The sequence below is a fragment of the Labeo rohita genome, chromosome 10 (genome assembly GCF_022985175.1).
Source record: "Labeo rohita strain BAU-BD-2019 chromosome 10, IGBB_LRoh.1.0, whole genome shotgun sequence".
NCBI classification, from domain to species: domain Eukaryota; kingdom Metazoa; phylum Chordata; class Actinopteri; order Cypriniformes; family Cyprinidae; genus Labeo; species Labeo rohita.
The window spans coordinates 14,642,574-14,660,448 of NC_066878.1; the positions used below are offsets into that span (position 1 = coordinate 14,642,574).

General features: G+C 33.4%; 1 protein-coding gene across 1 annotated transcript in view; it reads left to right on the forward strand.

Annotated features, from left to right (window-relative positions):
- Nucleotides 1–329: 329 nt before the first annotated feature.
- Nucleotides 330–17,875, forward strand: part of gfra2b (GDNF family receptor alpha 2b) — a 71,882-nt gene continuing 54,336 nt past the window's right edge. The window contains exons 1-2 of the mRNA XM_051121082.1: nt 330–1,407; nt 3,050–3,364. Coding sequence (XP_050977039.1) covers nt 1,356–1,407; nt 3,050–3,364 — 367 coding nt within the window. The 5' untranslated portion in view covers nt 330–1,355. The remainder of the gene's footprint in view (nt 1,408–3,049; nt 3,365–17,875) is intronic.

The following is a 17,875-nucleotide window of genomic DNA, read 5'->3' on the forward strand; positions in this document are numbered from 1 at the left end:
TTAATGAACTGTAGTGTCCTGCTTTCACTAGTAAAAATATCAAAAATTATATCTGGTGTCTGAATTTTTTTTTTTTTGGTTTGACTGTATAATAATTTAATCTACTCTAAAATGCTTTTAAAAAGACTTCTTGACTTAAAATCCTTATATTTACCTACACAGACAATTTGCCCAGCCCCTTTCTGCATTATATTGTCACTAAAATACTTCAACACACATTTCACAATAAACGGCAGAAATATAATTGGCAGCCAATCCCATTCTACTGTATATGCTAATAATTCTCACTTTAATGTGGCGAATTTTCCTCTGCTAACGTATCTTATTAACTAATTCGAACATTTAAAGTTATTATTTTTAATGATAAATAGGAGCTGCTCCAATGCTGGAGAAGGAGAAAAAAAATCCCACCAAGAGTGCCAACAAGTCATATTTGTACAGCGCAAGGTCGTCTCAGACATGACTGTGCTATGGTACGTCGATGCCCTTGTGCACTCAGCCAGTGCGCAGCGGTCAGATTCATGCGGTGATATGTTTTCATTGCGTCCGCTCTGACGTGAAGAGCGACAGAGCCCCGAGGGTCGGACGTGTAACTTCAGTTTCGTGGGAGAAAGCATTTCCCTGCGCCAGAGAAAACAGGCGATAAGTGGAACTGGAAGTGCCCTTTCCCAGTTTGTTTTCTTCTCTATCACCGACTCGGAAAAACTACGGCAGTTCTGTAGCCACAGGCACGCTGGTGGACACATAAGGATTTTCTGATGAAAGTCAAGGTTGTCCAGCTTAAAGTCGAGGTTATCCAGCGAGGAAGATTTATTGCTTCTCACAGGAGTCCGGAGAGATTTTTTAACGTTAGTTCACACGAACAACCAACTTCTGTTTGAAGATCTTAAATATGCGTTTGTACGATAGAGGAATTAGCGGTGATAATATGAAAGACAAAAACGACGTTCGAAGTTTTGTCTTTTGCAGCGTAACATCTCTGAAATAAAAGTTTTAACGATTATCTAACGGTCGAATATTCAAATTCAAACCACATTTGGAAAAGGCGGACTAAAAACGCGGGCTTGTGCTACCTTTTTGTTCAAATTTGAGGAATGCTTCGACGCTCTTGTGGAGAGGATATGTTCGACAGTTTAATCAAATAAACGTCAGAAACTTACTTCTTAAAAGTCCCAAAAGGAGATATCCAAGTACTGGAATTGTACGGTTTGAACTATTTCCGACGCTATTTTAACCAGCGCCTTGACTGTTGGAAATGAACCTGAGGTGTGAAAAAGACGTCCGTTAAATATCCGTTGGATTTGTCTTCGAACATTAACGGATTCTGGGATCGTAACAGCTCACTGGGGGTTCGAATGGGATCTATCATGATTTTACTGAATACTCTGAGCGTCCTGTTTTTATTGGGTAAGTGATGAATCGAATGTTTCATGAATGACACGAGAGACAAAAAGTAATAACCCGTGGGGATGGAAGAATGATGAAAACCCAGGAGGACAATCATTTATCATATTGAGATAGAGCGTAGACATATGGTTTAACTGCCTGCGTAAAGTAGACATTTGACGGTCAAAGAGACCGTTTACAGAATGAACTCGCTCTTTCATGCTGGCAGCCTTCCATACTTCAATAGTCTCATATACAACAACGCTCAGTCAGAGGAGAGATCAAGATTAAACAAACTGTGTAATATTATAGAGGCTAGAGTTAACGTTGCAATGCAATGTTTGTCATTTTACAATGCGGTAACCTCTGTTTCCCAATCTAGAAGTAGATTTCTCGATATTTAGAAGAACTTCAGGGCAACATTTCGTGAGCTGTCAGGTCCGAAGATGCTGAACTAAGAGCGGTGTCAAAACTTAATCGAAAAAATGAGTGAAAATGCTGTCAATCATAAAAACTGTAGCTTCTGAGTTTAATAAAATAGACTGATTTGGCTTCGGTAATGCAACAAAACCAATGCAACATAAATTTGCTGATTTATTTTGATTGATTGAGGTTCCAAGGCTCGTATCGGGGAAAGGAAAGGGGTACATAAACACAAAGTGCATAATTACTTTTGAGTGACCAAAAAGGCGATCCCAAAATCCATAGAAACCTAACAGAAATCGCGTTCGTCTAAAGTAACCATAGCAACAATACGCAACTCCTGCACTTTCAGTTTGGATCTGTGTCCAATCAAACTCCTGCAAAATATAAATACATAAATTTTATATATAATTGTATTACCTCAAATATCACCAGAACGACAATTAAAAACTTTAAAAGACAGATTTGATAAGGCCACACTGTGTTTTACGCAAGACGAACCTCAGCAGATTGTGCCTATTAAATATCATTAGTTGCAATTAGTTACTTACGCTTAAAACAGGCCTGAATAAACTTGTGCCTTGTTGTCGGTCATGTAGCTAAATTTAGGCCTAGCGCGTGGGATGCGCAGACAGTTGTAAATTATCCAAATGCATTACTATTATTTATTAAGTGTCCCTTTGTAACCTGTGAAAGCGAAGCTCTAGTTAATTAAAGAATGTTTTTACGTGCTAATTACATAATGACGCTTTTGGGAAACATGCTATAGAGATTCAGCACTACTTAAATGCTTATTAACGTTCTACTTACTGTTTCGGGAAATCTAGCCCAGGTTATTTGAACCCAGAACTACTGAAAGGAACTGTCCATGGTGCTGAAACACTAGAAAACCACGTATAGGCTTAAAATAGAATAACACCTTTATGATTTTTTAACATATGTGTTATTATATATTGTATAGTCACATTTTAAGTGTTTTATTTAAATGTTTTCTTCATTTTGTTTTTGATATGACAGAAATGTCGAGTAATTCAATTCACTGCCTACTGGTGCACTTCCTTGCCCCACCGACAGGAGTCGCTGTTGTTAGGGTTTAATGCTTTCTGCTGTATCACTGTGGGAAAAAAAATGGTGACCGGACCCTTAGGACTTTTGAGTCTCTACAAAAATACAAAGTATTTACTGGTTTTCCAAATTAAAAACAAATCCTGGTCTGATAATGCCCATGCCCTTCCTGCAGATGAGGTGGTACTTTCCATGGCCAGCCATTCTGCCTTGTCAGGGCTGGGAACTCATGGTTGGAGAGCCCCCATGGACTGCCTGAGGGCCAGTGAGGTGTGCAACCAAAACTCACAGTGCAGCTCACGCTTCCGCATCATGCGCCAGTGCCTGGTAGGTCGTGACAGGACTACCATGCTGGCCAACAGGGAGTGTCAAGCCGCCCTTGAGGTGCTGCAAGACAGCCCCCTGTATGACTGCCGCTGCAAGAGGGGCATGAAGAGGGAGCTCCAATGTCTGCAGAGCTACTGGAGTATTCATATGGGTCTCAATGAAGGTAAGGCTGAGTTTTTGATCTTAAAGTGCTGTTCTGTACCATTCCATAGAGCGTCAGCTATACGCAAGCCATTTGAGGCTTATTTCTGTGAAAAGTGTAAAAACTGTGGCGCAGTTTGTTTAGGAATCTTGCCCAGCCCAGCAAAATTGCTCGACTGGTGTGGTAAGTTTGGGGCGTGACTGTCTGTTTGGTGACCAGTGTGACACACTTTGCCTTTAAAGTGACTGTTCATGCAAAAATTTGGTCATGTGGGTTGCCAGACTGAGGACACTCAACAGGAATGAGTGAAATTAACAATTTGATTTATATGTGTTTTAATATTCCTCTGGTCACAGACCCACAGAGCTTTTTAGATGAATACCTCAGCCTTTCAAGTTAAGGGGGAATCTGCAATCTCTGACACAGTTTGTTTGCTGGCTTCCGTGGCTGTAATATGCTGTGTTTTCCACCAACTGGCAACCCGGGGTGTCTAAATACTACTGGGTAAACTAAGTGGGCGGAATCAAACAGACCAAAACAGAAGCAGATATTCCTACATGGAATGCATATTTTGGCTGTAGCACTGTTTTAGCATGTTTCCTAAACATCTGCAAACATATTATAGTATTTTTTTATGCTTTAGTACAGTCAAAACATTATGAGGTAGCCCCTTTAACTAAACGGATGTGTCTTTTTCCAAAAAAATGAATATGTATGCAAAAGGTACACATTTCTAGTAATTGTGCAGTTAATTCTCATATTGTATTTTCAGAAAGTTTTGGAATATTTGTCCTATCCCCAAATTTGTCACTACCAAAACACAGTAATAATAATTTATTTAAAAGGGTTATATTGATTAAGATTTTGCTTACGTCAACATTGTAAATATATTTATATGCTGTTTTATTAAAGCTTTCCAGAGGTAAATCAATAACATTTATATTTTTAACAATATTTCAAGTGTAATTTATGAGATTTGTTGTATTTTGAATCCAATTTTTCTTTGTAACCGACAAAAAGTTGATAATACTGATTTCAAAGTTAAGGATTCATTAGTTTGAATATACATTGAACCAATCACTATCATAACATCTTAGCTGATAATTCAGTTTATTATTTTTGACAAAACATCCCAAGTTTTGGTAGTGACATTAATGCTTTGGTAGCAATCACATCACAGTACAGAATTTTAACTTGCAAACTAAAACATACTAAAATACAAAAAATGGCATAACTATACTAAATGAAGTTAATTTCACCCCAAAATGAGAACTGCGTGTTCCCTTTTGTCACTACCGAAACAATGATGACATACAGTATTTCGGTCGTGACTGTTTCGCTAGTGACAATTTTATGGGATAACTACCTGATGTCACTACTGAAATTCCACCAAATTGTTTGTGTAGTGACAATTTTAGATACTTTTGAAGCTTGCTCAAAGATGCTAATCAGCACATGGTTAGCTGATCATTTCCTGATCATAAATTTAGAGGGTGTAGTTAAATCAGTCAATGGATTCGGTAGTGACATGAATAATGCAGGACACATTTTTTTTACTTAAAGTTTCCTAATTTCCGAAAATAATAAATACATAACTTGAACGTTTTAACTTTTTAAAAGAATCAAAAAAGATACTTTTAAAAACAACAATGGAAAAAAAAAAAATCCAAAATTTATTTCAATATCATTTCCATTGAATATTTTGTATTTAAAGTTGAAATTTAGGGGTTAGGGCTCGGGACAGCCACCTCCCAACTGAAAGTACCCAATAAAGGATGGTTTTAAATATGTTAAGCTTACTAATATTTTAAATATTATTGTGGGTTACAATATATAATAGAAGGATCTTAGTAAACATCTAAGATTTGAATACTTAAATGCTTTTTAATGTGCTTTTGTTTTTTTGTTTTTGTTTTTGCTTTTTGGTTGTGGGAAATCAGTTTGCACCAATTCTGTAGAATGGCCCATGTATATATAACAATTATAACAATTAGTTGATGCACTAAAACAAGTAACTGGAAATGAATAAAAAAATAAAACTGAAATAAAATGAAATTTCATTTTGAAATTTAAATGAAAAAGAACAAACAAAAATACTTAATAATTCTTAAAATAGAACTAAAATAGAACTACAACTAAAAAAAAAAATCTAAATATTAATATCTATAATTTTATAAAAAATAATGCTACACTGCTGTGAAACACAAAATATGATAGTTTGAAAAACACTTTTGTTTATACAGTGTAAGTCAATGGGCTCCAAAACAACTGGAAACAATTGGATTCCACTGACATTCATTGTATGGACATCAAAATATCTTCTTTTGTGTTCAGCAGAAGAAAGAAAAGTCAAGTCGATTCCACACCTTTCAAACTTTTTCCTATTTTGTGGCCACAATTTAAGACTTTGTTCCCTCATTTTAGTATTAGAATTCTTCAGAAATCTTAACTTGTGCCAATAGTGTAACTAAAACAAGGGAATGAAGTGATAAAACTTGTTAATAAATTCTTCATTTGTGGCCTCAATATAATATTTTTGTCTTGGATGTCATGTCTAGGGCTCTATAGAAGTGACATGATATTTAATTTTTTTTTGTGTGAGTAAAATTTGATGTTTAAAATATTGCACATCAGAATGGTCTTGGTAGAACCTTACAGACATATAACCGAGTTGCTCTTCCAGGTGCTGCATAATAGATGATTTGTTTTTTACTTGACGCAAGGGAGATCTGTAGCGTAGATTTAGGGCGGTGTCGAAGTCTGGAGCAGACAATTAACCAGACTGCAGAGAAAGTCAATGTGTACCTGCTCTTTTTACAGTCAGTCCATTACAGAAGTGTTCAGACTTCTGAAATGGCAGTTAGCATTTGCCTTTGGGAGTGTAGGGGAATCATTATAGGATTTAAGCAGTGCAAATCGGCCTGAATTATAACCCATCTGCTTTGGCAGTTGCTGCGGGAGCCACAACAAATAGGGTCCTATTGATGCGAGTAATCAGAGAGCCTTTTAAAGCAACTGCCCCTCTCAAGTCTGGCATTTCAATGAGGCATTGTGGACTGCTGGGCCTGCTTACTGCCTGCTGAGGTAAGGGGAAAAAATAAAAATCACACAGCTTCCTTTTATCAGAAGCTGTGTACAAACAGATTGGGTACTGCAGAAAGTTAATGCCATGCAAATGTGCCACATTCCAACCGTCACGTAAGACGAAACAGAGAATAATAAATGATGCAACAGACATGTCGGCACTGATGAAGGTGGTTATACAAGGCATCGACAATTAGCAAAAACTGGTTCGGGAGTTTCAAGCAACTTGTACTTGTAGAAACTTTGTCTTCAGTTCCCAAACAAACAATTTGTTTTCTTCTCTATTGATGTTGCTCCAGCACTTGAAAATGGTTGGACCCAGTTTTGTGTCCTACTTTGGACAGCACCAGTCCTGATTATGATGCTTTTCTTGTGACTTTGCTCTTCAATCCACTACAGCCATTTCATCGGGCTTCAGAAAAATACAGGTTGCTCTCAAGCGACGCTGAGGGACCGTGCAGCAATGATTGCACCTTGACAGAACTCTATCAAATCCACTGACGCTACACAATTGGCCCAACGAACACACTCAATAATCAGCCAAACTAAGAGCAGCCCCATCAAAGGTTCATCTGTCTGTCATTCGGTTTGAATGGAATGGATTTTCTATTTCGAAAGAAACAGGCCTTCATAAAACAAAACAAAACAGGTCAAAGCTTGGTCAAACTGAGTTAGGATGTAGAAAAATAAATAGAGAAACATGGGAATGACATTGGAGCGAGAAGTCGCTGCAGTTGCCGCAAGCTCAGAGGTTTGAGGGTTTGCCAAAGCAAGCGGGAAGCTGGAGTTGTCCCTCATCGCAGTGCTAAAACGACTCAGCGCTCTGTTGGAGCATAACCCCTTCGCCTCGATCGCTCCCTCTTGCCGAGTCAAAGCCCTCGCAGCATGGGCAATATTCATTCTGATCCATAACACAGACAGGCATGTTGTGGCTTTCAGAAAATCACCAACAGACACTGCCAACTAGGATGTCTGGGACGTCTGCTCCAGATTTAGAAACACAGGCCTAGTTGTGCTTTGCAATTTACATGAAGCTTTCCGTCTCCACTAAAACCGCCCATTGACCAGGATTTACAAACCTACTGGATTTGTGAGCCAAACATCAGGTTGTGAAAACAGAGCTGTTAAAGGAATACACTACCAGTTTTCAGTTTTCCACTACTTTTTAAACAGTAAGATTTTTTGATGTTTTTTAAAAAAGACTCTTCTGCTCACCAAGCCTGCATTTATTTAGTATAACAAAAACAGTAAAAGTTTGAAATATTTCTGCTATTTAAAATAGCTGTTTTCTATTTAAATGTATTTTAAAATGGAATTATTTCTGTGATTTCAAAGCTGAATTTTTAGCATTGTTAGCGTAGATTTTTTTTAGGTTTCTTTGATTAATATAAAGTTCAGAAGAACAGCATCTATCTGAAACAGAAAGCTTTTTTTCATGAGCTGAACTCAAAGATCTAAGACTTTTTCTTAAGGCCTATTTCTCTCAAATATTGTTCACAAATCTCAATGTCTAAATCTGTGTTAGTGAGCAATTCTCCTTTGCCGAGATCATCCATCCACCTCACAGGTGTGGCATATCAAGATGCTGATTAGACAGCATGATTATTGCACAGGTGTGCCTTAGGCTGACCACAATAAAAGGCCACTCTAAAATGTGCATTTTTATCACACAGCACAATGCCACAGATGTTGCAAGTTTTGAGGGAGTGTGCAATTGTCATCCTGACTGCAGGAATGTCCACCAGAGCTGTTGCCCGTGAATTGAATGTTAATTTCTCTACCATAAGCCGTCTCCAAAGGCGTTTCAGAGAATTTGGCAGTACATCCAACCGCAGACCACGTGTAACCACACCAGCCCAGGACCTCCACATCCAGCATCTTCACCTCCAAGATCGTCTAAGACCAGCCACCCGGACAGCTGCTGTCAGAAACCGTCTCTCAAGCTCATCTGCATGCTCGTCATCCTCATCGGGGTCTCAACCTGACTGCAGTTCGTCGTCGTAACCGACTTGAGTGGGCAAATGCTCACATTTGATTGCGTCTGGCACTTTGGAGAGGTGTTCTCTTCACATATGAATCCCAGTTTTCACTATACAGGGCAGATGGCAGACAGCGTGTATGGCGTTGTGTGGCTGAGCAGTTTTCTGATGTCAACGTTGTGGATTGAGTGGCCCATGGTGGCGGAGGGGTTCTGGTATGGGCAGGCGTATGTTATGGACAACGAACACAGGTGCATTTTATTGACAATATCCTGAGGCCCATTGTTGTGCCATTCATCCACGACCATCACCTCATGATAATGCACGGCCCCATGTTGCAAGGATCTGTACACAATTCCTGGAAGTTGAAAACATCCCTGTTCTTGCATGGGCAGCATACTCACAATGTCACCCATTGAGCATGTTTGGGATGCTCTGGATCGGCGTATATGACAGCGTTTCAGTTTCTGCCAATATCCAGCAACTTCGCACAGCCATTGAAGAGGAGTGGACCAACATTCTACAGGCCACAATCAATAACCTGATCAACTCTATGCAAGGAGATGTGTTGCACTGCATGAGGCAAATGGTGGTCACACCAGATACTGACTGGTTTTCGGACCCCCCTGGACTCCCCCAATACAGTAAAACTTCACATTTTAGAGTGGCCTTTTATTGTGGCCAGCCTAAGGCACACCTGTGCAATAATCATGCCGTCTAATCAGCATCTTGATATGCCACACCTGTGAGGTGGATGGATTATCTCGGCAAAGGAGAAGTGCTCACTAACACAGATTTAGACAGATTTGTGAACAATATTTGAGAGAAATAGGCCTTTTGTGTACATAGAAAAAGTCTTAGATCTTTGAGTTCAGCTCATGAAAAATGGGGGCAAAAACAAAAGTGTTGCATTTATAATGTTGGTCAGTGTATATATACCGACTCAAAGCTTTTAATTTTGATAATAATAATGATAATAAAATGTTTCTTGAACAGCAAATCAGCATATTAGAATGATTTCTGAAGGATCATGTGACTAAAGACTGGAGTAATGATGCTGAAAATTTTGCTCTGATCACAGGAATAAATTACATTTTATAATATATTCAAACAGAAAGCAGTTCTTTTAAATAGTAAAGATATTTCAAAATGTTATTGTTTTTGTTGTACTTCGTATTAAATAAATGCAGACTTGGTGAGCAGAGGAGATCTCTTTAAAAAAACATTAAAAATCTTACTGTTCAAAAACTTTTGACTGGTAGTGTAGCTCAACCATTTACCTTTGGCCATCTAATATTTATTCCTTCATAACAAATTTGAAAAAAAAAAAAAAAACCTATATATATATATATATATATATATATATATATAGTTATATTACTTGCTTAACAGTGGGCCCTTTGCAACATCACAATAATCCATAATTAATTGCTTCCAGGTAAAAATCCTTCTCTATCCATAATATAGCTTGCAGTGAAGAGTCATTTCGTCTGAATCAGGAAAGAAATATGCACAGATCAAACACCGTTTGCAGGCGAAAATAGTCCTAAATCGGTGGATTTTGATGTGAGAGGACAACAGGAGATTTTCACTGGAGGAAGCATTATTATGCATTATGGACACCTTCATCATGGATTTGTTTCTTACAAACATAGCTTTTCAATCACAAGATGTTATTTGATGGACTGCAGTCATGTGGATTTCATGTGGATTACTGTGATGTTTTTATCAGCTGTTTGGACTCTCATTCTGACGGCACCCATTCACTGCAGAGGATCTACTGGTGAGCAAGTGATGTAATTCTACATTTCTCCAGATCTAACTCACCTACATCTATAATGGATTTTATGTTTGTTTCGTGAGTTTGTAATGTTAAACATCATGTTAAATGAGCTGTGGTGTCATGGTGACCCTAAAACAATCATTTCGATTTGTTATTGCAGATAACAAGTATTTGTATTTGCTAAGGTTCATTTTAGCTGGAGGACTTGTTTGCACTGTCAGTAGAGGAACACTAATGAATACATTAATAAGAAACATTTAAGTGATTATTTCAAGCCGTAATGATTGGCTTGTGCTAATGGAAAGATAATGACTGTTATAATTATTCTAAATTATTTGATAATTAAGCATATTTGTTGTTTTTATGAAAAGCACTGCACCTCTGCACTGCAATTTTTAATAGAACCTGGAAAAATGACAATTGCCGTTGTTACTATAGGAGGCCATTTGCGTCTTATAAAAACATTACTTTTGCTGGTGTAACCTAATTTAAAAATAATAAAATTGAATAATTCATGAATAAAACAGTTAATCTTGATATTACCACATAAAACAGGATATATACATATACCTGTATTTGTATATACAGTTTAAGTCAAAAGATTACATACGTCTTGCTAAATGTAAATTATTTGACCAAAATAAGAGGGATCATACAAAATGCATGTTATTTTTATTTAGTACTGACCTGAATAAGATATTTCACACAAAAGACATTTACATAGTAATTTAAATAGTAGTTGAATTCATAAAAATGACCTTGTTCAAAAGTTTTCCCACGCTTGTTTCTTAAGACTGTGTTGTCACCTGAATGATTCACAGCTCTGTGTGTTTTTTTTTAGTGGTAGTTGTTCATGAGTCCCTTGTTTGTCCTGAACAGTTAAACTGCCCACTACTATATATATATAAAAAAAAAAAACTTGGTCCCACTAATTCTTTGGTTTTTCAGCATTTTTGTGTATTTGGCTGTGGATCATTCAGGTACACTGTAAAAAAAAACAAAAACACAATTTGTTGAGTCATCTTAAAATAATTTGTTACCCTGCTGCCTTAAAATTTTACGTTCAGTCAACTCAAATAAGTTTAGTCAACTTGAAATCTTAAGTTGTATTAAGTAACAACTTAGATATTTGTGTTTGCTAAACTTAAAAGTTGGCTAAGTAACCCAGCTGCCTTAAAATTTGAAGTTGAATCAATTCAAATATCTAAGTTGTTACTTAGTATAACTTTTTTTTGAGTTGACTGAACTTAAAATGTTAAGGCAGCCGGGTAACGGAATTATTTTAAGTTGACTCAACAAATTGTTTTTTACAGTGTGATAACACAGTATTAAAAATCAAGCCTATGTAAACTTGTGAACTGGGTCATTTTTATAAATTCAATATAATTTTATCTTGCAGCCTATATGGCAAGTCTTTTTATGTGAAATATCTTATTCAGGTCAGTACTAAATAAAAAAAAAAAATAACATGCATTTTGTATGTTTCTTCTTATTTTGCTAAAATAATTAACATTTAGCAGATTCTGCAAGGTGTACAGTATGCAAACTTTTGACCTTAACTGTATATAAATATACAGTACCATTCAAGTTTAGGGTCAGAAAGAGTTTTTTTCTTTAAAAGAATACTTTTATTCAGCAAAACTGATGCAAAAAATTAAAGTAAAACTTTTCACAATGTTACAAAAACAATTTCAATTCAGTAAATGCTGTTCTTTTGAACTTTCTATTCATCAAAGAATAATAATAATAAAAAAAAAACATATTAAGCAGCACAACAGTTTTTAGCATTATGATAAATGTTTCTCGAGCAGCAAATCAGCATATTAGAATGATTTCTGAAGGATCATGTGACACTAAAGACTGGAGTAATGATTCTGAAAATTCAGTTGAATTAGGAATAAAGTACATTTTGAAATATATTCAAATGAAAGTTATTTTAAATTGAAAATGTCTCAATATTACTGTTTTTACTGTATTTTTTCATCAAATAAATGACACTTTACCCAAACTTTAGAGCATATTTACTGCTACATAAAATGTAGCAGAATAAGCAAAACACTGTGTAATACAGATGTAGAGTATGACGTGTAATCTACACCCTCTCCAGCTTCATTTTTTGACAATTTTAACCGCACATTTTTTGCTTGCATGTAGTCTGCCTGTATCTCTGTCATTAAACACTGGAGGCGATTATGTAACTACAGTCAAATCTGCAGCCTATGACCTTAGCCTGAGCCTATGCAAATTTGCATTATAGCTGTCCATGTTAATTAGGGCATTATACTGGAGTTTAAATAAGGAGGCTTTAGACGTTAAATAAAGCAACTCAGAATGTCCCCTGACGTAACTAGGCCTGCAAGTAATTTTTGTAATACAAGACTCGAAATTACGCTTAATACAAGCCAATACAAGCACATGAACAGACTGTTGTGGTAAAAATATGTAAACTGAGAAGAAAACACAATCAAACAACAATCCTTAATAATATAAATAGTCAATCATAGTATATTAGTATATCTTATATAGTGATTTTCTAAATGAAGAAAAAGTCAACAGCTGTTCTTGTAACATTTGTGCCATACATCAATGTTCATGTCACATTGCGATGACAATGTTTGCAGTTAATTAGCTAAAACATTACCTGTTATCAATGCACTGACGTATAAAATAACAATACTGTTTATTGCATGCCATCCAAGATGTTCATGTCTTTCTTTCTTCAGTCGCAAAGGTTTTTGAGGGAAACATTCCAGAACTTTTCTCCATATAGTGGGGATCAATGAGCTGAAGGTCCAAATTGCAGTTTCAATGCAGCTTCAAAAGGCTCTACACGATCCCAGCCGAGGAAGAAGGGTCTTACTAGCAAAACAATCAGTCATTTTCTAAAAAAAAAAAAAAAAAAAAAAAAAAAAAATGTACATTTAAATACTTTTTAACCACAAATACTTGTCTACAGTATTTGTCAGTACAATACTTTACACGTTATGTAATCACGTTGGAAAGGTCACGCATGACGTAGGCATAAGTGTTTACAAACATGCAAAGAAAGTCAAACGCCCTTTACAAAAAAAAAAAAAAATAAATAAATAAATAAATAAAATAAAAAATTAAGGGTAAAACAACAATTTCGGATGATTTTGAAGCTGTAGAAGAAAATGAGATTTTGGAGATTTTGGAAAATGAGTGTTTTTGGCCCTATCCTACCTTTTTGAACCAGAGTACATAGACGGAGAACTAAATATATTGAAATATGAAATATTTATTAAATATGAGATATTTAGGTAGATATTGTTTGAGGTTAATAATATTAATGTTTTGTATATACATAATAATAATAATAATAATAATAATAATAATAATAATACTTATTGACTTTTAAATAATAAAAATCAACTAATTTCCAATAACTGTACATGTAACTAAATATGTGTGTGTGTATGTGTGTGTGTGCATATATATATATATATATATAATTATTGTAAATATATTTACATATTAAATATTTATTATTATTTATTATAATTGGAAATATTTAGGTACATATTGATTGAGGTTAAAAATATTTATGTTTTTGTATATACATAATAATAATAATAATAATAATAATAATAATAATAATAACAACAACAACAACAATAATAATGTTAACAAAGTTTTAAATAATTAAAATATTAAATAATTTAAAATAATTGTACATGTAACTAAATGTGTGTGTATAAGTATTGTAAATATATTTCAATATTAAAAATTTATTAAATATAAAATATTTGATACATATTGTTTGAGGCTAATAATATTTATGTTTCCGAAAATACATTATTATTATTATTATTATTATTATTACTACTACTACATTATATATTATTATTGTTGTTGTTGTTGTTGTTTAAAACAAGATTTTAAATATTAAAAATAATTTTAAATAATTGTACATCTAAGTAAATGTGTATGTACATATATATAATTATTATAAATATATTTAAATATTAAATATTTATTAAATATGTAGGTACATATCGTTTGAGGTTAACAATATTTGTTTCTGTATTGTTTTTGTTGTTGTTGTTAGGATTTTAAATAAAAAATAATATTTTAAAATAATTGCACATCTAATTAAATATGTGTGTGTGTATATATAAATTATAAATATATTTAAATATAAAATATTTATTTGACAGAGAATTATTAAACATTTATGTTATTACATTGAATATGAACATTTAATATATTTAAAATAATTAAATCTCTCTTTAATATTCGGTTATACTAAACAAAATTGTAATTATGTTTAAATTATTAAAACCACGTGTGACTTTTCCAACGTGATTATGTAATGCGTGAAGTCACTCATGCTAGTACAAGATACTAAAAGCATATAAAATGTTTTTTGAGAAAAATGACTGATCATTTGACTAGATTCCTCAGCTGGGATCGTTCAGAGCCTTTTGAACCTGCATTGAAACTGCAATTTGGACCTTCAACCCACTGATCCCCGTTGAAGTCTACTATATGGAGAAAAATCCTGGATTTTATTTGAACTGAAGAAAGAAAGACATGAACATCTTGGATGACATGAGGGTAAGTAAATCTGAAAGTGAACTAACTCTGTAAGTGTCCTGTTTGAGATAATTAAAGTAAATGTATTCCTGTTAACTAAATATGCAGTCCCAGAGGCGCTTTGCATTCATGAGTATTTCAGTACATAATTATATTGGTAATCAAAATATTGACATTTTGTCATAATGTCCCAGTAAAGCCCTAATTTTAGCAACGTTCTCTGTGAATGATAATGATACATGAGCAACCCCATCTCATCAGTCAATGAGTCAGAAAATAAATATATAAAATAACAGACCATCATTATGAATTTACCAGCTTTACTTATGCTGATTCGGTACTAATTACATTCCTTCGGCTTATCGGAAGATTAGCATTAACCAAGCGACGTTTTATGAGCTAAATTGATTGAAGATAATTAGCAAAGTACACCAGATAGTCCAGGATTTCAGCGCAATGGAGGTGCAGGTTTTAAACAGCATGCTTAATCAAATATCAGTGTAGTCCAGCCTTTCTCAAAGCTTTAATTAAACAAGCATGTAGATATGAGGATGGGAAAAGGGCAGAATTCATTAGCTATTGTGCACCTGACAAATTGTGAAGCGAAACTGGGCCCTCCGCTGCCAAGTCATTTGGTATTTGTGGATTAATGAATCTGCTTAGACTCCACAACAGATTTACTTTGTTCCATGGAGGCAATGTATCAGCAGTTGTTCTTTGTTTGCTAATTGCATCCTTTGATTCCCACCAGGCACAACATGGGGGAAACGTAAGCCCTACCTCCTCCTGAAAATAAGATAATAACTGTCTCCAGACTCTTCGGAGATGTTTTCATAATAAATCTTACCGTAACGAACCATTTCTCATCGAGCCAACCTCCAGCATCTTACTTGGCCTTGAATATTCAATTACTCAACCCGTGCGAAATTAAATCCGCAAAACTTAATCACTTTCGATGGCATGTAGATCAGTTGATGTGACCCTCATTACTTTAGAAATCCATAAGAACTAAGACAACAATAAGACATTGTTGAGACATTAATGATTTGTGATGATTATATAGTTTTTAATATTCTAGCATACATATTTTTTACATGTAGATTGAATGTATTAGTCCATACCTCTACACAAAAACATAGATGAGGTACATATTTGAAGCAAACAATATTTATGTCATTGTATTTTTTGTGTATTATTATTATTATCATTATTATTAACAAGAATATAATAACAATAATACTTATTATTTTTAAATAATAAAAAATGAAATGATTTCAAATAATTGCACAAGTAACTAAATATGTGTGTGTATAATTAATGTAAATATATTTAAATGTATTATTATTGTTGTTGTTGTTGTTAACAAGATTTTAAATAATACACATTGAATGATTTCAAATAATTGTACATTTAACTAAATATGTGTTTGTATAAATAATTATTGTAATATATATTTACAAATTAAATATTTATTAAAAATAAATATTTCAGTACATATTGTTTGAGGTTAATAATATTTATGTTTTTGTATATACATTATTATTATTATTAATTATTATTATTATTATTATTATTGACCAGATTTTATATAAAAATAAATAATTTTAAATAATTGTACATTTAACTAAATGTGTGTGTGTGTGTGTGTGTATATATATATATATATATATATATATATATGTATATATGTGTGTATGTACACACACATTTAGTTAAATGTACAATTATTTAAAATTATTTATTTTTTATATAAAATCTTGTCAACAACAACAACAACAATAATAATAATGTATATACAAAAACATTAATATTATTAACCTCAAACAATATGTACCGAAATATTTCATATTAAAAAAATATATATTTCAATCATTTTGCTATATATATATATATATATATATATAGCAGAATGATTGAAATATAATATATATATAGTATATAAAATTATTGCAAAATGATTTAAATATTAAATATTTTTTTAATATGAAATATTTCGGTACATATTGTTTGAGGTTAATAATATTATTGATGTTTCTGTATATACATTGTTGTTCTTGTTAACAAGAAATACATTATTTTAACATTTTATGTTAACAATAAATTATTTTAAATAATTGTCAATATAACTAAATGTGTATGTGCATGCATATATAAAAATATACATATTTAAATATTAAAGAGAATTATTAAATTATTAAATAGAGAATTTTAAGAGAATTATTAAGAGAATTATTAAATATTTATATTACACAGAATACAAACACATGCAATATAAGCATTTAATATACTTAAAATAATTATGCTGTGTGTATACAGTATATAAAATGCAATTTTGAATAGTTATATTATTCAGTTATACTAAATCATATTGTAATTATATCTGAATTATTAAATAATATGAAGTTGCTTAAAATTAATTTATAGTTTATTTACATAACATTTAAAAAAACATAAATAACATTAATAAAAAATAAAAAAATAAAAAACAGAACAAATATCACAGTACTATGACACACACACACACACACACAGTAAAACAGTCTAATATTTATTAATATTACACCACAAAGTAGATGTAGTGTTTCGCTCAATATATTTTACACTTGCTGTGATGCTAATTAAATTCACCCATACAAAGTGTGGATTCTTATAAATTCCATTTATAAATAAATGTATCATTAAAATGGTCCTTCTTAGACAAAAGTTTCTCCTCATTTGCTGATAAATGAGTCTGAGTATTGAACTCCAAAAGTTTCCTCTAGCCCCAATTAGCAGACTAGAAGAGTAGACTAGAAAAGATTGTAACAAGAATGTAAATGCGGTCAAAATGTTGATATTGTACATTTCAGTTCTCCAAACATACAAAAATGTACTTGTAGACTTTATGCATGAATACAAACGAGTTCACACCGACATTACAAGTTGTCCTTTACCAGATTTGTTCAAGCAGGGAATTTGTGTGGTCTAATTGATTTTAAAAGAAGAAAGCAATTTCAAAAGCATCCCCCGAAGTCTCTTTCTGAACAGCGTTCTTGTTGTTGTTGTTCTGATTACTGCTGACTGGTTCGGTTCATATCTGGGGGTGGCAAGAGAAAAGAAACGCGGTGACAGAGCCATGCTCAGCTAGAC